Source organism: Drosophila miranda (assembly GCF_003369915.1).
Source record: "Drosophila miranda strain MSH22 chromosome Y unlocalized genomic scaffold, D.miranda_PacBio2.1 Contig_Y2_pilon, whole genome shotgun sequence".
NCBI classification, from domain to species: domain Eukaryota; kingdom Metazoa; phylum Arthropoda; class Insecta; order Diptera; family Drosophilidae; genus Drosophila; species Drosophila miranda.
Window position 1 is genome coordinate 35,921,252 of NW_022881614.1, and position 22,146 is coordinate 35,943,397.

A 22,146-nucleotide genomic window follows, 5' to 3' on the forward strand; every position below is an offset into this window, starting at 1 on the left:
GGAATCCCACTTCATCTGCCACCTCCTGACGGTCTCGTGCCTGGGTGATTCTCTCTCGACTCCGGTGGGAGGATTGTGGGTGTCCCTGCGAGATAGCTCGTACACCTCGGCCCTTTCCCTCGCTTGCTCTGCTATTGGGACTATTCCCGCGATGACCAGTGCTGCGTCGTCGGATATGGTTCTAAACGCGGAGGCGATCCTGATGGCACATAAGCGGTGCGTTGCTTCGACTCCTCGCATATTGCTCGGAACCTTCGTCGCTTTGGACCACACTGCGGCAGCATACAGGAGCTGAGAGGAGACGACGCTGGTGAACAGCTTCCTCCTTGCTTGCTTTGGCCCCCTGGTGTTGAGCAGGACTCACGAGAGTGCTCGGCAAGTCTGTGCGGCCTTTGTGTTGGCGAACTCTCTAAATGAAAGCCTAGTGTCCAGCATAACTCCTAGGTATTTAAGCGCCCTTTGCGATGTAATGTCGTGTCCGCCGACCGACACTCGGGCCGTCTCCACCTTCTTCCTGCTGCTAATCAGAACAGCCTCGGTCTTGTGAGCCGCCAGCTGTAATCCCGCTATGGCGAGCCACGTCTCCACGGCACGGATTGCCCCGTTTGCAGCTGCTTCAACTGCTGCAAGGTCCTTGGCTACCCCTACGATGGCGACGTCATCGGCAAACCCCACGACCGTCGTGCCCTCGGGAAGGTTCAGTCGCAGAACTCCATCGTACATCGTATTCCACAGGAGCGGCCCCAGCACCGACCCCTGCGGGACTCCAGCAGTTACTCTATATGATCTTATCCCTTCGCTCGTCTCGTACAGCAGCACCCTCTCGCTGAGGTAGCTGTCCACTATTCTCAGGAGGTATTCCGGGATCCGTAGCCTCCGTAGGGCTTCCATCGTCTTACCCCAGTCCGCAGAGTTGAACGCGTTTTTATACCCGATACTCAAAATGAGTATTGGGGTATATTAGATTTGTGGTAAAAGTGGATGTGTGTAACGTCCAGAAGGAATCGTTTCCGACCCCATAAAGTATATATATTCTTGATCAGCATCAATAGCCGAGTCGATTGAGCCCTGTCTGTCTGTCCGTCTGTCCGTCCGTCCATCCGTCCGTCCGTCCGTCCGTCCGTCCGTCCGTCCGTCCGTCCGTCCCCTTCAGCGCCTAGTGCTCAAAGACTATAAGAGCTAGAGCAACGATGTTTTGGATCCAGACTTCTGTGATATGTCACTGCTACAAAAATATTTCAAAACTTCGCCCCGCCCACTTCCGCCCCCACAAAGGACGAAAATCTGTGGCATCCACATTTTTAAAGATACGATAAAACCAAAAACGCAGAATCGGTGAGGATGACCATATCTTCTACAGTGCAAAATCTGAACCAGATCGAGATCGAGTGTCTGCTACCTTATAGCAGACACTTATTGAAAACCTCGGCGAGGGCGGATGGCTGTAGTGCCAATGCCAGTTTTAAAGCCCTATTTGGGATTGCATCCGGGCCTGGGGCTTTTTTGCTGGGCAGGCTCCTACCGGCTTCCAGGATCTCCGCTTCCGTGATCATTTCGATGCCCGTGATCGGTGCGTCGCTTTCTAAGGGGCCTGGACGCCTCTGTTGCTCGCTTGGGAACAGGGTGTGCACTATGTCCTCGAGGGTGCTGGCCTCTTCATAACGATTTTGTAAGCTCTGCCCCAGGGGTCTTGTTCCGCTGCGTCACAGAGCTGGAGAAAGCATTCCCGCTTGCTGCTCCGAATTGCATGCTTCAGTGCCTTCCTGGCGGTCCTATACTCCTCATGCGATGTGTCGAACCGAGTCGTGCGTCGCGCTCTCTGCATAGCTCGTCTGGCCCTTAGACACGTTGTCCGGAGCCTGTCGATGTCGGCGTTCCACCACACGATTGGCTCGTGGTGCCGCATGAATGGCTTCCGCTGTCTCATGCTCCTGTCACAGGCCTCCTCCATTCGCAAGGCGAGCTGGTTGGCCGATTCGTTGGCGCTTGTGTCGCCGAGGGCCTCCCACGTCTCGAGGCTTCTGGCCAGAGCGGTGGTGTTGAGCGTGTCCACGATGTAGGCTTTGCTCCTCGCGCTTGACCTGCTGGGTCTGGGGCGTTCGCCAATGGTGCATACTATGGCTTCGTGGTCGCTTCCGGTGTACACGTCTCCTATTCGCCACCTTGCATTGCGCAGCTGCGAAGGGATCGCGAACGTTAGGTCAATGATTGACCCAGCGCCACCCCTGCAGAAGGTTTGCTGGGAGCCCTCGTTCAGCAGTGCTAGGTCTAGCGATGCTAAAGTTTCTAGCAGGATTCGGCCTCTTGCGTTGGTGACTTGGCAGCCCCACTCGTGTGCCCACGCGTTGAAGTCCCCGGCGATTAGGACTGCCCCGCGGTTTCTTGCGTCTTCAGCTAGATCCTCAATGATTCGGGCGAAGGACTCGAGGGGTAGACTGGGCGCTAGGTAGCAGCTGTATACCCGTAGGTTGCCAGCTCTCGCGCGCACAAATCCGTCTCCTGCCAGCACATTGCTGAGTTTACAGGGATCGCCTCCACATGCCCACAGGGATGCCTTCCCTGTTCTGTCGGTCGCCCAGGATTCGTTGTAACCTGATTTGTACGGCTCGCTGAGTATGGCCAGGTCCGATTTGAGCTCTCTCACCGTCTGCAGGAGCAGGTCCTGTGCGGCCCTACAGTGATTCAGATTGAGCTGGATTACTTCCATCCTCTTGTTCCGGCTACCTCTCCTAGCTTCGAGAAGGGACACTTCCGGCTTCCCGATTGATGGCCTCTGTCCTCTCGGCCTCTCCCGGCGCAGACGAAGCAGGTTGCCTTGTTTGGACAGTCTGATATCTTGTGCGCATTGACGCCGCAGCGAATGCAGCACCCAGTTCGGTCCACTGCACTATGGCAGTTTGGCGCAATGTGCCCAATCTCCAAGCACTTGTAGCACCTAGGCTGCGAGTCCTTCTCCTTGATCTTACATACCGTCCATCCCACCTTGACCTTGCCCTTGCCCTTGCCCTTGCCGAGGACCACTTGAGCATCCTTGCTCGGCAGTCCAATTACGGCAGTCTGGGTGTCCCGGTATGATGGGCGTAGGCTTCTCACATTCACCGAGTTGGCTTCGATGGCAAATTGTTCCGCTAAGGCCTTCACAAGGTCCTCCGTGGTTACTAGCGGGTCCAGGTCGCTGATCGATAGCACCCTCGTCCTTGTGTCTTCGGAAAGGGCACGTACCTCCGCTACTCCATCCAGTACCGATTCGAGGCTCTCCTTTATCTTTGTTGCGCTTACTTTATCGCCTCTGTTCAGCTCAAGGAGCAGGTTACCATTTGCGGTACGGCGGACCTTGTTGACGCTCGTACTCAGGTCCTGAAGCTGACCGTCTTCTCTCCGGGTGACCAGGGCCGGCACCTCGCTGTAGGTTTTTCCTTTCGCCTCGACGACCACGGCGTCCGGGCGGTGAGGTTTCCAAGCCGGCTTCTTAGCTGCCCTCGTCTTCTTGGCCACCACCCTCCATCCGCTGACCGGAATCTCGGGGCTCTTAGTCATAACGCTGGGCGTCGCCACGTCTTCTTGTGGCGGCAACGGGGCTTTCTTCTGCGGCCTCCTGGTTGCGTTGGCGCCTTTTGGCTGCCTTGGGCGCGTGGGGGGAGGGGGTGGGGACCCGGATCCACCAGTGGCTGGCTTAGCCTACTTCCAGACTGTCGTTGTCTGCTGCTCTTTATCCATGCTCATGCTCTTAGTGCTCTGCGAGCATTTTGAGCACAGGACTGCGGCGTCGAGGCCTTCCTGCCTGACGCTTCTGCCCGCTGCTGATGCTTGGCTTGCTTCATTGATGCTCGTGTGAAGCTCCTTCATTCGCACGAACATGTTTCTCGTCGCCATGTTGATGTGGCGCGTATTCTTATCCATCCTTCTGCTATGGACTTCATCCAAGATATTTCCCAGCTCTTGGAGGTTTTCGAGGCAGGTTGCCTCCTGGCAGGCCTTACTTCTCTTAGGCGGCGTTTTTCTTTGCAAACTCTCTGGGCTGGCTGGGTCCCGTACCCTCTTAGGGGTCTCCCGGGCGTCCGGGTCCATGCTCTGTAACTCTGCTCCTGGAGCTGACGCAGGTGCTGGCGATCGGGCTTGCTGCCCTTCATGAAAGCCAGGTTTTCGTCCTCTTCCATTCCTTTGCTCGATGTTCCAGTTAATTCTGGGTCGATTTTAATTTGAAATTTCAAATTTCGTTTGGCGCGTAACTCTGCTCCGGCACTCCGGCAGCCCTGTTCCGTACGAGGCTGTCCGGCAACACCGTCCGAGCTGCCACCCTGCGCGATCACCTGACTGGCAGCTCAGTGATCAGCTGCTGAGTGGGAGGCTCCCGGCGAGAACCGTAAACAGAATAAGAAAGAAAAATTTAAGTGAGAAAATTGTTTTGCTTCAACTCCACCAACAATGTGTATAGCGGAAGGCGCCAAACAAGAGTTCACCCCTCTCCCCCTCCTGCACGGAGCGCACTGGATATGCCCCTGCAACAGAACGGGTTGTCGGCGAGGGCGGATTTCATACGCAGTACGTACCGGTGCTTCAGTGACCTGCTCTTAACAGCTTTCCTTTCAGTTGCCAGGCGTGACGCGGATTTTTTTGCCGGAAAACTTGGAGCTCGTGATAAACACAACCGCACAAACGGTCCGTGTGTGCTCGCCGTGTGTGCGTGTGTGCTTGTGTGTGTGTTCCAGGGCTGCATTCACTGGATTTGCATATTCCAATTTCCCATTTAATCAATTTAGCCAGAGAGAGAGAGTGGGAGGTATGCATCTCCCATTGTCTGCCATCGGCTGCCTCCGCACATCATTTATGCTTGTTAATTTTTATTTAGCCGGGCCACGGCGAAATCTCAGCCAGGACCCTAAGCGATTGAGCCGTAACCGGCACTGACGTTGTTTACGTGTTTACCAGTGCATTCAGCGCACGCTGGGGCCCACAGATGCGAGTGCGGACTCATTGTCCCGGGAACTGACAGCTCGAAGACTGCAGCAGCAGACAGGCAAACAAGTTAAGCGAGCGAATGAGACACGACTCACTGCGGAGGCGACTGCTGTGGCAGGGACCCATCCACTCATGTCCACGAACTAATAACAAGGACCCAAATGCGAGAAGGATAACCTAAAACTATAAAGTCGCGCACCCAGGGAAAAAAACATTGATATTTATATATTTCCATTTGGATTGATTTGTTCCTTTTGGCTATAAAAATGATCTGATCTGATCCAGATTCAGCAATCTAATAGATATGGTCATTATCTATGATTCTGCGTTTATAGTTTTCTCGAATCTGCAATATTGTGGATGCAACAGATTTTCGTCCTTTGTGGGGGCGGAAGGAGGTGGGGCGAAATTTTGAGATATACAATCCATCAGATTGCTGAATCTGGATCAGATCAGATAATTTGTATAGCCAAAAGGAACAAATCAATTTGCAGTGGCTACGCAGCGCCCGACGTCACGCTCAAACTGATTTTCTTTCTCTCTCGCACGCACTTTTTGTCGGGTCGTTTAATATTAGCGGCGTCTGCCGGAGGAGAGCCATACTGACTTAGTATCGGGTATAACTGTAGAGTTGCGGTGTCCGCAGCAACTCACAACGTTCCCCCTCGTTTTTTCCTGCCTTCTAAATGTCAAAACAATTAAACCATCGAAACTTAGAAACTAAAAAGATCATGTTCTTAATTGCTCGCCCATTTTTGGGGGGAACAGTGGGCACCAGAAGTACCTGCATACATGCCCAAGTGTTAGCACTCCCCCAAGGTATATTTTATCATAAATTCTGCAAGATTTGCAAATTATAAATTATTCAATAGTTCCGCGGAATGAAGTACCAAACGCCTCGAAGATCAGCAAATAAATAACATATTTTCCATTAATAGCTCCTTTGCTTTTATGACCTATAAAATTCTTACAGCAGGCCGTAGACTTGCGCCGCTCACTGTGTTTGGCAGTAAAAATTAGTTAATGAGCTCTGCATGAGTTCGGCACGTCGTGGAATAGCCACAAAGCCTTAAGCACCAGAAAGACCTGGTATCTGACAAACACAAAAATGCAAAGACAATGGCTGCGCAGAGCAAATACAATGCAATAATTGTACAGAGAATAATGGCAAAAGCTAAAGTTAAGGTGCGGAGTCGGTGTCGGTGTCGGAAAGTGGCAAACAAATTGGCCAACAGCAACAAGAGCTGCTTCTGCTGCTGCTGCTGCTACTCGTGGAAGTATCTTTGTATCTTTGCTGTTTCTACAATTGCTGGCAACATTGAACTTTAAATGGTAGCAGAGATCGAGCCAGAGTCGGAGCCAGAGCCACATGTGAGTGCGATTGCATTTCTTGCGTACAAACATATATCTGCGATGACATCGAACTCGTCTCGGGCCAAGTACGTCACGTTGCCCAAGCCCCATCCACTGCCACTGGCACTGGCACTGCTTCTGCTTCTGCCCCAGCCCCTGATGATTAAGACGATGATGGCGCATAAAAAAAGAGCCATTGCGATCGATTTTCCTAGCAGGCAAATTAATTAAAGTACAAGCTTTTGAAGTACAATCTACACAAAATGTTGTTGAGAGCCAGCGAACAAAACCTTGACCTTCGGCGATGAAGATAAATGAGCGTTTGGGCGAAGATCGCAAGAGGAAAAATTTTGGCTACCGTTCACGCATTATGAAAAGTGATTGCCAACAGTTTTCAGTTAATTTATTGATTTAATTTTGTTGCACATCGATTGAGCACATTTGTTTGCCTGTGTTGGCTTGCATTCAGTATTTAATTGGTTTCCTTAACCTAAATTACATTTTTCATGGGCCTTAACTTATTTAAGAATCTCCGAGTAACGGAGATGTAAATTAATTCACATTTAATTTCACATTTTAGCAACAATCAAGAGACGTTCCGTATTGATTGGTTGGGCATCAGTGGATGTTCAGAATATGAATGGATTCAATGGGTTGGGTGAATGGTCTGTTCGTCTTACTCCTGACTAATCAACCATTTCGCTTATTGGCGAAAATCAATAGTCAAAAGGGGAAGGAAAACTAACCGTGAGGGAGTCAATGTCAAAGGCTCATTCTCGTGTCGGAGAGCCTCCACTTAACTGGCGTTTCTTTATAGCTTGGATTGTAATGGAAGTTCTTAGGACTAGCTTAGAACATAGATTGCACATTAGGCCCCTCCTCTGCACAGATCCTGACTCAGTGCTTGGTCCCGCCCTCGAAGCTGACGTCCGCATGGAAGCCCGTGTCGTCGGCGTGGTAAATCACATTCTGGATGCGTCCGTCCGGCAGAAGAATATGGTATTGACCGCGTGTCACGCCATGGAAGTCCCGGTTCTGCTTGTGGCCAAAATCGTTGCCGGTGTGGAAGTCACGTATGCGATAGCCGAAGGCATACTTCGAGGCGTACTGCTGCAGCTGAGGGCGGGGGAAATAGAGAGGGAAATAAGTTAGTCATATATATCGTATATACTCGTGGCATGTGTGCATGGATTGCTCAGTAAACCGATAAGTTGCATGCAGCAGCCCACCCCCTCGGCTGCCACAATTCGTGCGCAAGCTGAAAAATATGCAGTGGAAAATCTATTAAGCACGCTGTCATGTACAGTGAAGACAGCGAGCAGCGAATGGCGAACAACTGGCAGATGCCAGGCATTGCCATGCGAGGCGACAGATCCAGAGACAACAACAAACAAACAATAATTTCTAGTCGGATGGTTCTCTGGTGGAACTGTGAACACCCTGAGCGACTGACAGCCAAGCGGGAACGAAGGATCTTCCCATCTTCCCCCCCACCCCAACCCCCTTTGACACACTCTGCTATGAAGCGTTGATTTACCCCCTCTCTCCAACCTCCCTATTGTTCTGTCTTCTACAATTTGGGGCTTGCCTTTTTGTTGTAAGTATTCCCGCTGCGTGTGTTGGTGTGCGCTTCCGTTTCCGCTCATTCAAATGCCAGAACAGAACTCTCTCTCTCTCTCTCTCTTGCACTGCCTCTCTGTTGTTTTGTGTTGGCGACAACTGTTGGTAACTTTTGCTACATGTTTCGGGCTGTTTCTCTGCGGCTTTTATGGCCTACCCAAGATATGGTACGAGTATGCGTGTGTGTGCCTGTGTGTATATATGGGGGGCGTGGCAAACTTTCTGATATGTTAATGAGTTGTAAATTAAGTTTAATTAAGTTACATTGTTGACTAGATTTTTACTTTGCTTTTCTTTTCCTGATGGGTGGTATGGGGTGGCGGAAATGTAATTCCGCCGGAGAGAACAAAAGTTTTCGGGGCTTTCGAAGATTTATAGACCTGATTGAATAGCACTCGGAGCTCGTTTGATTGCCATCCGCCCTTCCGCAGATTATTTCTTCCTTTAAATTAAAATAAATCTCAGCAGAATTTCTCGCCAACATTTTCCCCTTCTCTTAATCATAATTAATAAATTCTCTGCTCTAGCGATTTGCCAACATTTGCGCCAGTACTTTTTTCATGCCTTTCCACCATTCTCCTAATGGAATCCAAAAGGAAAATATGCATTTTTCCGCAGTCCAACGGGAAGGGGCAGCGGCAGCGGCAGCGGCAACAGCAGCTTCATTAGGAGAATGCAAAAATGTTAATAGATTTTAACGTGCAAAGCAGCCCCAGATCCGCTTTCATTCTTCTTCCGCTGCATAAAAAAAAGACGGGAATATCTGCGGAATATGCAAATCCAGGGGATACGGGGACCCATGGCTCTGCAGCGGGGAATTTTCATTACAAATTGATTTGATTAAAGTGAACATAATTACAATGCAGATGGAACATGTCCAAGGGATGTTCAGGTGGACTCATACTCATCCACTGATGGGTCAATGTTTTCTTTAAAAAAAAAAACAAAAATATGGTACCCATCGAAGTGGAAACGGTATCAGAATCAAAATCAGAGCCAAAATCAGATCACGTGCCATTCCCTGAATAGAAAATGCATCTGCCGTAAATCCAATGACGCTGCCCAATTTTCGTGCTTTGTCCACGAGTGCCCATTAGTTGGGGAGTTCGCTGGGACAGTCGGGGGAGATCAATCCAGGCAAGGATTGGGTTGTCATGCCTCATATTGACTAGGGCGGGGGTCAAAGTTTCATCGGAACGTAACCAAAATTCCTTCACGATTTATAAGTGTACTTTTTGGGATGCTGTAGAAAAACTTCCTCCTGCATTTTGCGATTTCATCACCAACATCATCAAAGATCCCGATCCTCCGCAGCAGCCCGAATCCTTCGATTCCAAGTCCAGTCGCTATAGTCTCCTAAGTTTCCAAATTTTGCTGAGAGATTTGGTCTGTTGTCTGTCTAGAGCGTCTTCTTTTCTTAGAAGAATTGCCGTGGATCTTTCATGTTTTTTCCTTGTTTATTACGCAATTTACATATAGGGATATAGTTGGTTGTCGATGTCAACAGCGAGGGAATAGTTTTGTGCAAGATATGACAAAGGAGCTCCTTCTTTGGGGTGGGGTAAAAGTTTAGGGGAGACAAGGCCTTGCCGGGGGGAGAATTTTTGCATTTAACACGTTTCCTGTCGTTGGCTTTTAGCGAATTGTGCGACGAGGAGTCGAGTGCAAAATGCAGTTTGAGCCAAAACTACGTGAGTTCGTTTAGTTTGGTTCGGAGTGAGCGATTGGCTGGCCGTCTGGCAGGGGATGGCATCCGACCCGCTCGGAACTTTCTTTCATGGCGAAAACCCATTGGGCGGAACAACTTTTTTGGTAATTCAATGCGAAGGCTCCCTGGGCCACCCCATCTTGCACTTGTTTCGGCCAATTGAGGAGCCAAACAACAACAGGCCAGGAGCAGCGACAGAAAATGGATGCCCACTGACGGGAAATGCCTTCGGAAGTGCCCCTAATTTGCATATAATCAGCATTGTTAACGGCCTCTCGGCGTTGTGCCGTCTTTTAGTCATTAAAATGTTTCCTGACTCTCGAGCCCCGCTTGGGGCCTATCCAGGGGTTGACCGAACCCCCTTCCGCCCTGGAGGGTCGTAATCATAATCAGCATTTGGTCTTTGATTTATTTTTATCAAATTTTCTGCACGGGATAGAGATAAAAAAGCCTTTGGAGACAGCTGTTAATGGAGGATCTGCGGGCACGCATGTGGCATTGCCACAGTCTTAAATCAAAGCCATGGCATGCACTTTGTAGCCTCTTCGAATAGATCAGGATTTGCCGGAAGAGATTCTGCTCCCCCATGCGATGCCATAACACTAATCCTTGTTGGGTAACTAAGGAAGCGTGGTCCTGCTGCCCGTGCCACCACTCTCCATTGAAAGTGTGGTGCGTTTATTATTCACACAAGTCGTTTAAGAGCTGCAAACACCTCGTGCCACACCCCAAAACCCAAAACCTCAAGGGACACAGACAGGCAGAGAGATTGGGAGATTGGGCAGAGGGTGCAGGCACATCCAGGCTTCAGTGGCATCAGTGTGGCAAGTGCAGCAGTGCCCCAGTGCTGCATGCTCATTTAAAATTGAACAAGTGTGGCACTGAGTTTCGGGCCGCACAGGAGTTGGGCTTGCAACGAGGTTGGATTTGAGGCTGTGTGGGTGTGGGTGTGGGTGGGGGGCAGGAACAATAAAAGCAACAGCAACCGAGACGAGGCAAATCGCATTTAAATGGAAATAAATGTTGTGTCCAAACAATTTACAACGAGGGGGAACGTTGTGAGTTGCTGCGGACACCGCAACTCTACATTTATACCCGATACTTAGTCAGTATGGCTCTCCTCCGGCAGACGCCGCGAATATTAAACGACACGACAAAGAGTGCGTGCGAGAGAGACAGAAAATCAGTCTGAGCGTGACGTCGGACGCTGCGTAGCCACTGCAAATTGATTTGTTCCTTTTGGCTATAAAAATTGTCTGATCTGATCCAGATTCAGCAATCTGATAGATATGGTTATACTCTATGATTGTGCGTCTTTAGTTTTCTCGTATCTGCAATATTGTGGATGCAACAGATTTTCGTCCTTTGTGGGGGCGGAAGGGGGTGGGACGAAATTCTGAGATACACGGGGCAGGAGTAGGGGCAGCGGTAGTGGTAGTGGCAGGGGCAGGGGCATCTCTAACCAAAATTGAGTTATCAGTTTGTTGGCTTTGTCCTGGCAATGCGCTCGGGCTGATTGCGTGACAGCTGCTGCTGCTCCCGCTGCCAAAACCCATCCGCATCCGTCTCGAGAAGAGCCAGAACCACGGCCAGGACCAGCACCAGGACCAGCACCAGCACCAGGAGTAGCAGGAAAAAATCCATCTAACGAAATGGAAGAGCAGCAGGAAAAATGTCAAACTACGTGATTTTTATGCGAATGTGGCAGTCAATGGCACGTTGCCAGCAGCATTGGAAATGGCAATAGGATTCGGAATGTGAATGGGAATAGGACTGCCATGCCCCACCCTACAGTTTTAGCTTTCATCTATTCTGCCACGGATTGCCCCCCCGAGAGCCGTATTAGCCGGCAGGTTGGGCGGGACTGGGCAGGATGCCGGACTGGCTGCGGTTTATTACGTCCAACGGATGAAATGGAGCTAATTTAAAGCCAACCCCGGGTCAGATATATGCTGAGGCAGCGACGGCGGAAAGCGAAACCGAGCAGAGTTAGCCGTGGCCACTGGTAATTCTGAGTATTTGAATAAATACGCTTGAAATGCAGAGAACGAGCTGCAGCCATCCCATAAATATGTATGGATTCATCAATCAGCAGTCAGCCAACGAACCTGGCTGGAACATCCCACAGAGCCTTCTTTTCTCACAAAACTGATCGATAAAAAATCAAGGAAAGTCATAGTTTTTTCGAGTGTATGCCTGAGATTCCAGACACACTTTCTGGGCCTTAACCTATCCGTACTTTGAAACTGGGGACCGGGAAGGACCCCATCAATTGCACGACACCTTTGCCGAACAGAACAAAGGCCTTAAGAACTCGACGACATTAGCCACACATGTTTGTGCCCAGGAGGGATCAAGGATACCCAGCACTAAGCTGTCCCCATGCCCCCCCTTTCGTCAGCTCGTAAAGTAGTTGAACATTTCGTTTGGGGAAACCCTTTTGTGGAGTTATTTTCAATGCCGGAACCGAACTAATAATCAATACCCATATGCTGCCGAGAGGCACTGGCGGAGGAGGTGAAGGCTCCATTAAATAAAACTTAAATCTCTGCTTAGGAAGAGACCCTTCCCCGACACAATCTCTTTTCAACACTTGCCAAAATATGATTTGCTCCCACATTATAAACGAGGTGGAACGTTGTGAGTTGCTGCGGACACCGCAACTCTACAGTTATACCCGATACTAAGTCAGTATGGCTCTCCTGCGGCAGACGCCGCTAATATTGAACCACACGACAAAGAGTGCGTGCGAGAGAGACAGAAAATCAGTCTGAGCGTGACGTCGGGCGCTGCGTAGCCACTGAAAATTGATTTCTTGCTTTTGGCTACAAAAATGATCCGATCTGATCCAGATTCAGCAATCTGATAGATATGGTCGTTATCTATGATTCTGCGTTTTTAGTTTTCTCGAATGTGCAATATTGTGGATGCAACAGATTTTCGTCTTTTGTGGGGGCGGAAGAGGGGGGGGGCGAAATTCTGAGATATAAGTTTTATAGTAAGATCTAACAGAAGTGCGGATACCAAATTTGGTTACTCTAGCCTTAATAGTCTCTGAGATTTGTGGATTCCCCAGATTTTCGTCCTTTGCGGGGGCGGAAGGGGGTGTGGCGAAATTTGGACACGAAACGGTCAAGGTCCGATATCACAGGAGTGTGGATACCAAATTTGGTTGCTCTGGCTCTTATAGGTTCTGAGATCCTTGAACTCATATTTTGCAATTGACAAAACCGACCATGAAACCTGTGTGTTAGAGAGAGACAGAGCGAGAAAGAATGAAATTGTTTTCTTGATTCTGGCTATAATAATTACACGATCTGGTTCAGATTTTGCACTGTAGAAAATATGGTCAGCCTCACCGATTCTGCGTTTTTGGTTTTATCGTATCTTTAAAAATGTGGATGCCACAGATTTTCGTCCTTTGTGGGGGCGGAAGTGGGCGGGGCGAAAATTTGAAATATTTTTGTAGCAGTGACATATCACAGAAGTCTGGATCCAAAACATCGTTGCTCTAGCTCTTATAGTCTTTGAGCACTAGGCGCTGAAGGGGACGGACGGACGGACGGACGGACAGACGGACAGACAGACAGGGCTCAATCGACTCGGCTATTGATGCTGATCAAGAATATATATACTTTATGGGGTCGGAAACGATTCCTTCTGGACGTTACACAGATCCACTTTTACCACAAATCTAATATACCCCAATACTCATTTTGAGTATCGGGTATAATAACTTTTGCACCAATCTTATCTTATGCCTAAATCGTCCACATATTTAGTTTTTTTTTACCCAAAAAATTGAAATATTTTTTTAGCAGTGACATATTACAGAAGTCTGGATCCAAAACATCGTTGCTCTAGCTCCTATAGTCTTTGAGCACTATGCGCTGAAGGGGACGGACGGACGGACGGACGGACGGACGGACGGACGGACGGACGGACAGACGGACAGACAGACAGGGCTCAATCGACTCGGCTATTGATGCTGATCAAGAATATATATACTTTATGGGGTCGGAAACGATTCCTTCTGGACGTTACACACATCCACTTTTACCACAAATCTAATATACCCCAATACTCATTTTGAGTATCGGGTATAAAAAGGGGAAGGGATAGGCAAACACAAACAGCAAAAGGGTTGAAATAAAAATGAAATTAAAATATGTGAGTGGGAGCCGGAAAATATTGCACCTGCAGATGTTGGGCCCCCGACCAGCCCACAGCACACAGGACACAAGCATCTAGCATCCTTATACATAGGCAGCTCCGGTTTGGAGAGTGAGTGAGTGACGACCATTACCGACCATTTCGGCCACAATAAAATGACAAATTCCCCAAAAATCCGACCATGTCGCACACGTTACCAGTGGCAGTGGCAGTGGCTGTGGAAGTGGCAGTGGCAGGGAGAGCAAGAGCAGCAGCTGCTGTCAAACAAGTCCCATGACGAGCATTGCAACGGCATGTCGTGCCACAGCCTCTCCGGCTCTGACACCCACTTCCGCTGCTGGACCCCAGCCTAAACTCCACCTAAACTTGAGCCTAACAAGTGTCGTTTGCCTTTCAGAGATGGACAGGCAGACGGACGGACGGTCAGACGGTCAGACAGGAGCAGGACAATGTCCAGGCGGGTGCCTTTCCCAGCCATGTCCTCCCCTGCCGTGCCATGCCCTGCCACGCTCTCATCTCCCATCATGGTCATCAGGCGTCGTTTCTGGGGTTTTGCAACAAGACCGAGCAACGAGGCTCAGTGCGGGATGACGACAAGTCCGACAGGGACAAGGCAAAAGCCTATTAAAAATCATGCTAAACGGCAGTAAAACAATGTGTGTGTGTATGTTTGTGTGTGTGTGGCAGCCCCCACCCTACGGCTCCATCGGCATCAAGCACCAGCACCAGCCGGATCAGTAGCAGGAACAAGAGCCGGAGGAGGAGCACGACCAGTTGCAGGGATTGCTGTTAGGACTGTTGTTGGAAGAGTCCTTGTTTACTGCGTTCCCTGTTTAATGCGCATTAACGCAGAAAGGAGAAGAGTGTACTGTGGACTGTGAATGTCAGATGGCCGTAGATGCAGCGGACTCCCCCCAAAGCACATTTTTTCAGACGACAAATTGCCAATAAATAAAATGTAATAATCTTTTCCTCGAAATCGAATAAAAGTGCACTGAAAAACAGCTACGAAATAAAGGAGGAGAACGTCACAGCAAACTTAGCTCGAAAACAATTTTAAGTCTATTTGCGACAGTAAAACGGAGGGTCCTAGGAGAGGGAATATTATTTTGTAGTCCTTCAGTGGCACTCGTTCTGTCCAAGAGCTATTGATGGTGTCAGGCCTTGAAGCGGAGCTCTTCTAAATTCAGTAGAAGAGGCACTGCCACTTCTTGAGGGGCCAAAGCCAACTGCAAGTTTCCGTCGAAAAGCATCCGCCTTATAGCCTTGTTTTTGTTTACAAAAACTGGCCGAATTGGCCCACAGTTTCCCCAGTTTTAATGGTGTTAAAAATTGTGTTTAAAATCTGTCAGTTCTTCTGTGTTTTTGAAATGAAAAGAAATAAACTGATAATCACGATGGCCTTGAAATGTCCCACGTCACTTTCCCAGCTGACCTTTTTCTCATTCCCTTTCAGTTGTATTTGATCATTCCGAAGAACCAGAACAAATTTTAGTTCTCTGTAAAAAACAAAACACAAATTTTCAAATATTTTTTGCCGGTAAAATCTTTTGATAATTATTTAAATTCTTTCGTGCAATTCTTCTGCAAAATTCCCCCGTCACATTATTGCGTAAAATTCTTTGGTAAAATTCCTTCGGACATTTTCTCTATAAAACCGTTTTTGTAAATTTTAAATTTCGAACCATCCCTAATCGATAATCCGAAATGAAGAGGATGCCTCTGCGGAGAATGGGCTCCAACGTGCAAACCGTCCTGCGGTCAGTCCGCCAGCAGTCGTCTGGCTGCGGCGATTCCAAGACCAACACGAAGGGACTCGTGGTGGGGCTGTACCAGAAGGAGGACGCGAAATCGGAACCCAAGCTGACGCCCACGGGCCAGAAGATTGACGGACGCACGAGCGGAAAACTGGCGCAGCTGATCTGCGAGACGAAGCTAGACGGACGCCTCGGCAGGGGCAGGGTCTTCAACGGCGTCGATCCGGAGTTCAACTCGGTGACTGTCGTGGGCCTGGGCATAGAGGGCATTGCCTTCAACGAGCTGGAGATGCTGGACGAGGGCATGGAGAACGTGCGCATTGCGGCGGGAATCGGCGCGCGGTCCCTTCAGAAAGAGGGCGTGGGCTCCATCTTTCTGGACGGCATGGACTATGCGGAGCAGGCGGCGGAGGGTGCGTCCCTGGCCGTGTGGCGCTTCCCGGACAACTTGGCCGTCAAGAATGCACCGAATCTAGCGAAGGTTACTCTGTTTGACTCGCCCGACGTCGACGGCTGGACGCGTGGCATCTTCAAGGCCGATGCCCAAAACCTCGCCCGCCGCCTCAGCGACGCCCCTGCCAACTGCATGACCCCAACCATGTTCGCTCAGGCCACTGTGGATGCCCTGTGCCCGTGCGGGATCACCGTCGAGGTGCGGACCATGGACTGGATCGAGCAGCAGCGGCTGACAGCCTTCTTGATGATCGCCAAAGGCAGCTGCGAGCCACCGGTGATGCTGGAGCTGAGCTACTGCGGCGCCGCGCCCGAGGAAAAGCCCATCCTGTTCGTGGGCAAGGGCATCACCTTCAACTCGGGGGCCATCAACCTGCGTCCGTGTAGGGGCATGGACGAGTACCGTGGCAGCATGTCGGCGGCGGCCGCCTGCGTTGGCATGATGCGCGCCTGCGCCGCCCTCTCGCTGCCCATAAACGTGACCTGCGTGATACCCCTGTGCGAGAACATGCCCTCGGGCATGTCCTGCAAGCCAGGCGACGTTGTCCGCCTGCTCAATGGCAAGACGATGGCCATCCGTGACTTGGACAGGGCGGGCGTGGTGGTGTTGTCCGACGCCCTGCTCTACGGACAGACCACCTACAATCCGCGCCTCGTCGTGGACGTGGCCACCCTCGAGACGGGCGTGAAGAAGGCCTTCGGCGGCGGGGCCACCGGTGTCTTCTCCAACTCTCACTACATCTGGAAGCAGTTCCAGCGCGCTGGATCCCTCACTGGTGACCGCGTGTGGCGCCTGCCGCTGTGGCAGTACTACCGGAGGCAGGTGACCGACGAGCTGGGCTACGATCTGAGCAACGATGGCCGTGGGATTGCCAGCTCCTGCCTTTCAGCGGCCATTCTCCACGAGCTCGTGCCGTGCGCCGACTGGGTGCACCTGGACACACGGGGCACGGGACTGCTCACCAAATACGGTCTTATTCCGTACCTGACGGCCAGGCGCATGACCGGACGTCCCACCCGAACCCTGATACAGTTTTTGTACCAAATGGCGTGCCCCGATCCGAAGTGAGGCCTCCGATCCTGACGATTTTGATGCGAATATTCTATGGTTGAAAGTTTTCGAAGTAAATTACATTTTTTGGACTGCTTTAAGATAATTTTCCGGGCTAAAATGCTTCATGCCTCGACCCACCGTTTTGCCGATGGTTTATATGGTTTGTGTCTGTCCTTAAGATACTTTTCCATGCCCTTTTGGCTCGCTGAGCACAAAGACGCATTCCATTGCCCACGACTTCACTTTGTGGGGCTTGCCATAGAAATACGGATAAATTAAATGCAAGCACACCCTTTCGCCCCTCCCCCACCCATTCCACCCAATCCACCCAATCCACAGAATCCACAGAATTCCAGAAGCCCAGACGAGGAAAAACTTCTATTCTGCAGTGAAAGAAAAATGTTAATTCCGACGGACGCATGTATCTGCCGCCTCAGAGAGAAGTGCATTTCCTTTTGGGGTAAGGAAACTCTTCAAGTGCTTGAGGTTGAACCCATGAATAGCGTATACGTATCTATATCTACAGCGTATCTGGGATGCTATATATCTACCAGACAGCGCCCAAAACCAGTCCAAGGGGAAGGGACTCTGCCGCTCTGCCGCTCCGCCGACTGCTGTCTGCAGTAGTCGGGCGCATAGTAATGAAGGACGAAGTGCTCCCGTGGCGGCTACCTGGGGGCCAGACGGATGCCAATCTGTGGCAGGATTGGCCAGAAGATGAGAGTGTTGGGCGGTTGGGTGGCTGTCTCTCGTGCCTGGCTAACGACATTGAAAATGCTTGTCGAACTTGAAAATTATTCGATTAAGTGCATTACCGGCGAGACATGGATCGAACGAAGTTGCACACACACACAGACACAGAGAGAGAGAGAGAGAGAGAAATGCCCCTGCAGGAGATTCCATTGTTGTGACTACCGCCGCATTGTCGTGTCTGTGTGTGTGTGTGTGTGTGTGTGTGTGGGGTGGAGTGGCAAGTGTATGTCTGGGGCAGCTCCTCTTTTTTTGGCTGATTGTGTTTTTGCCTATGCCAATCAATGGAGCTATCCAAAGCGACAATCCTTTTGTGGCACGCCCCAAGGTGTGCTTTAATTTAATGCAACGGAAGGTGGGGGAACTGAGTCCCCCGGAAAAATGGGGGATGGGTAGCCACTTTCCACTTTCCAATATTAAATATTCATTCTATCCGGTGCATCGGATCCATCTGCAAGCCTAAACTAAAACGGAAGTGGATGTCGGAACAGATCCAAAGCGGGACTCACCGACTTGTCCTCCTGACTGTTCACCAAGTGCAGGCCATTCACACCCTTTTCCGCATCCAGCTCCGCCGGAAGAAAGGTGGCCTGGTAATGATGGTTTTGCTGCTGCTGCTCCGGATGCTGCTGCGCTGGATGCTGCTGCTGCTGATGATGATGATGATATTTCGTGACCGTGGGATGATGCACTACATGCTCCACTGTGGTCACGGGCCGCTCATCATCCCTTAACCCCTCGTACCCGTGCGACAAGCCATGGCCGGGGGTGTAGTCGATGAAGGAGCTGGGAGTTGGCAGCTTTGGGGCCACGCTGCTGGGTACGGCGGGCAGCTCCTTGACATCGTTGTTACCCGACTCAATGATCGGCACGTACTGCTTCGTCTTGGCCATGCCAATCAGTCGGCCCTGGTGCACTCCAAGGGAGCCGCCGCCCAGGTCCGCCAGCGTCTTGAGGGTGGGAACTGCAGCCGGAGCCTGCACCTGGTCGGGATGAAAGAGTATGGGGGCCGTGCTGTCCTGGGGACGATCCATCATCAGCGGCTTGCCCTGGCGCTGCATCTTGGCCTGCATCTCCTTGGCCAGGAGGTAGGTGAAGCCGTGGATCTGGTCGTCCGGCGACTTGCCAACGAGCGTCGACAGCTGCTGGAACTCGGGCAGCTGCTTGTAGTGCTCCTTGATGCTGTCCGCCTGGGCATGGTACTCGATCTTGATCAGCGGCGCGGCCGAGGGACCTGGATCGTGCTGGATCTCGTATTGGTACGGTTCCAGGGCCTTGCCGTAGAGGGGCTCCGCATGGTACTCCTCCTGCAGCGGATCCGGCTTCGAGGGCCGGAACTGGGGCACAATTACATCAATCGCTTGGGTCGGAGCGGGCGCAGGGGCAGGGGCGGGGGCAGCCAGCTCCGCCGTGTTCGTGTGGTGGTGCACTTCCTCAACCTGGGGCACAGCCTCTTGCACCACAATCGGGTGCTGGGCGATGGTCTGTGGGGCAGGGTAAACATTCGCGTAGCTCGGCTTGTAGTGGAAGTACCGCAGCTGCTCGACCACCGGCACGGGCTGGATGTGCACCTGGACGGGGGCCGGGACATGGACTGGGGCTGGCGATGATTCCACCAGCTTGGTCTGCACTGTACTGGGCATGTACTTTATGTAGGAGCTGGGCTTGAGGCCGTAGCCCGAGAGCGGGGAGAGGGGCTTTATCTTGTAGTGCTCGTACTCCGATTTCTGGGCCGGTAGATACTTGATGTACGCCTTGCCGCCGTGCCCCTCCTTCATTAGCTGGCCGATCACCTTCTGCACTTCGTGGGGCAGGCCACTCAGGGACTTTTTGCTCTTCCCGTGGACCGGACTGGGTGGCGCCTCCTTGTACACGTACATTCGCTTGGTCTCCGCTGTGTACTCGCCATTGAGGATCGCATTATCCTCCTGCCTGGGGGTGGGAGTGGTAGGGGTCTGGCTCTGGGTTCTGTTCTCCGGACGGGTCTCCATGGTGAGGAGTGTGGGCGTGGCCTGGAGCTGTTTCCCGGACCGCTGTGGCTGTGGCATAGCCTTGGCGTCCGACATCTCGAACTTGAACATCTGCAGGGGGGCGGCAGCCGATCGCTTGGAGCGCTTTGTCTTGCGTATGCGCACCTGGAAGCCATGCTTCTGGGACTTCTTTGATGGCTCTGTCTTGGTGGCCTGACTCTGGAGATCCAGGATCCTCGCCTCTCGAATCAGCTTCGCTGTAATGGGATCGGGTTCTCGGGCATCTGTCTCTTGGAAGGGAATCATCATAGCCTTGAAGTCCGCTGGCTGCTGCTGCTGGCCAATGGTGGATCGTCTCTGGCGGCGTGCCTTGCGCTTGGAGCGCTGGCTTTTTGTGGCTTGGCTGGTGATGGCCGGCGGTGCGCTCTCTGTGGTGGGGCTCTCCTTGAGAGCCCTCGAATGATGCTGCCGCAGGAGCTGCTTCACCTCGTCGCTGGGTTCCACGGCGTCGGAGAGCTCGAATCGCAGCATGCGGGGGGCGCTGGGCAGCTTCCGCTCCTCCCGCTTGGTGCGGGAGCGATGGACCAGCGACCGATCCTCCGACTGATCGTTGTACTGGTTGAAGGCGGCCAGATAGCTGTCGTCTGTGGGATTGTCGATGTGCCGCATGCTGCGCAAATTCCGCTGATCGAAGTAGCGCTGCATGTCCTACAAACCACAAAAAGAAAGACCATCAGAGGGGGGCATTCGTTGGAGGGGTAAAAGGGAGGGCATGTTACCTCATAGCTGGAGAAGGTTTCCAGGGAGGGTAGGCGGTGCCAGGTGTCCATGGCCTTAGCCAAGCCGAGGCCTGCCACCACAAGCAGTAGCTGGAAAGACAAAGATCCATCAATTACATGAGAAACATCTCTGCAGGATCTCGGGAAACCGCCCCCAGACCCATAAATAATCCAGCCGTCCCCAACTGCTGCGGCCAACACTTTCACTTTCCATCTAGCCAAATAAAGAGTATCTTTTGCCAGAGCCAGTTCGGACATAGTAAAACGAGTTGCGCACCTCTCTGTCTCTGGCCATTCATGCAACCACTTTCACGTCAACAGGTTGAACTTGTGCCGTGGCTTGGCTTTTATGGCTGTTCGGTCAAACTCCTTTAAGGAACAAGTATTCAAATGACCCTCGTAAAATAGAGAGCCTACGCTCACTTTTTGTATTTACTCTCACCATAATTGTACAAAATTCACCACTGCATTCTCTCTCTTATGCCCAGTACTCAAGTACTAAGATTTGTAATAAATAGTTATTCCCTAATACTCAACTGGATCGATCGACTTTTCTCTTTCCTGTATAGACTTTGATTCGTTTGCAGAAAAAACTAACACACCCCCATCCGTGAATTAACATCAATGCGGAAAACGCTCCGTGTACAAACATTTTGGCGCCCAACGTGGGGCCTGTGTGTTATGTTAATTCTTCTGTGAACAATTAAACTAATCGCAATCTACAAAGTCAACAATTACAACATTCGCTCGTCTCGCAGCTGCAATCGAAAGTTCCGAAAACCGTATCAGAATTGTTCGTCTAGATCGCGGGATCGTTGTCCTCGCCTTGCTCTCGCCGTTCTCGCTTAATTTTATCATTCGCTTGTCACCCACAACGCATTCAACGGCGCTTGCATTCTCGGTTCGTTCGCTTTGCAGCTACCTGCTTTGGTCCATCGATCAACGCATTCTTTCTACTGGAATTCCACCGCTTCACTTTCGTTTTGCTTTCGTTGCCGCTGCTGGAACTTTTGCTTTTGCTTTTACCGTTGGATTTGTGCTCTAGCTGCTGCTGCTTGCTGCGTTTTTTGTTGTTGTTATTTTTGGAAGCTCTAGTTCTGTGTCAGCGTAATTACACTACACAACAAAATGACGACGCTCGAAGACTTAAAACGCCAACGGAGCAATATAAAACGAAATATAACTCGGATCAAATCTGTGGTAGATGCTAAATCGGAAACCCCGATATGCAATGATGAGCTTCGCTATCGGTTGAACATCTTAGAAACGTATTTCAAGAATGTTTTAAATGTCCAAGCTAATATTGAAGACCTTAGTCCGAATGATGAAGGACGGGCAGATTTTGAGGATACATACATAGCAATCAAGCTAGCCATAAGGGAAAAAATGGGAGGAGATCTGAACGCCAGCATTGTTGCGCCGGACTACCACCCACCGCCAGTGAAGTCATCGTTACCAAGGTTGTCGCTACCCACTTTCGACGGAACATATGCAAACTATAAGAATTTCATTGACTCGTTCGAGCAAGCCTCACAGCCTAGTGGATAAGGCATCCGCTATATTAAGCTCG

At 51.0% G+C, this 22,146-nt stretch overlaps 2 protein-coding genes across 2 annotated transcripts; one reads left to right on the forward strand and one right to left on the reverse strand.

The window, feature by feature from the left end:
- Window positions 1-6,922: 6,922 nt before the first annotated feature.
- On the reverse strand, window positions 6,923-20,842 carry LOC108158065. Its single transcript, XM_033398469.1, has 3 exons — window positions 20,577-20,842; window positions 18,337-20,505; window positions 6,923-7,428 (listed from the first exon to the last, which is right to left on the reverse strand). The coding sequence occupies exons 1-3, from the start codon at window positions 20,832-20,834 to the stop codon at window positions 7,210-7,212; spliced, it is 2,646 nt and encodes an 881-aa protein (XP_033254360.1). The 5' UTR covers window positions 20,835-20,842; the 3' UTR covers window positions 6,923-7,209.
- On the forward strand, window positions 15,260-17,180 carry LOC117193744 (cytosol aminopeptidase-like). Its single transcript, XM_033398470.1, has one exon. The coding sequence runs from the start codon at window positions 15,521-15,523 to the stop codon at window positions 17,090-17,092; it is 1,572 nt and encodes a 523-aa protein (XP_033254361.1). The 5' UTR covers window positions 15,260-15,520; the 3' UTR covers window positions 17,093-17,180.
- Window positions 20,843-22,146: the final 1,304 nt, after the last annotated feature.

Coding starts and splice junctions, on each gene's coding strand:
- LOC117193744 (XM_033398470.1), top strand. CDS start 15,521: ATGAAGAGGATGCCTCTGCGGAGAATGGGCTCCAACGTGCAAACCGTC.
- LOC108158065 (XM_033398469.1), bottom strand. CDS start 20,834: ATGTCCGAACTGGCTCTGGCAAAAGATACTCTTTATTTGGCTAGATGG. Junction 20,506..20,576: donor AAACCTTCTCCAGCTATGAG/GTAACATGCCCT, acceptor TGTGGTTTGTAG/GACATGCAGCGCTACTTCGA. Junction 7,429..18,336: donor ACAGTCAGGAGGACAAGTCG/GTGAGTCCCGCT, acceptor CCCCGCCCTCAG/CTGCAGCAGTACGCCTCGAA.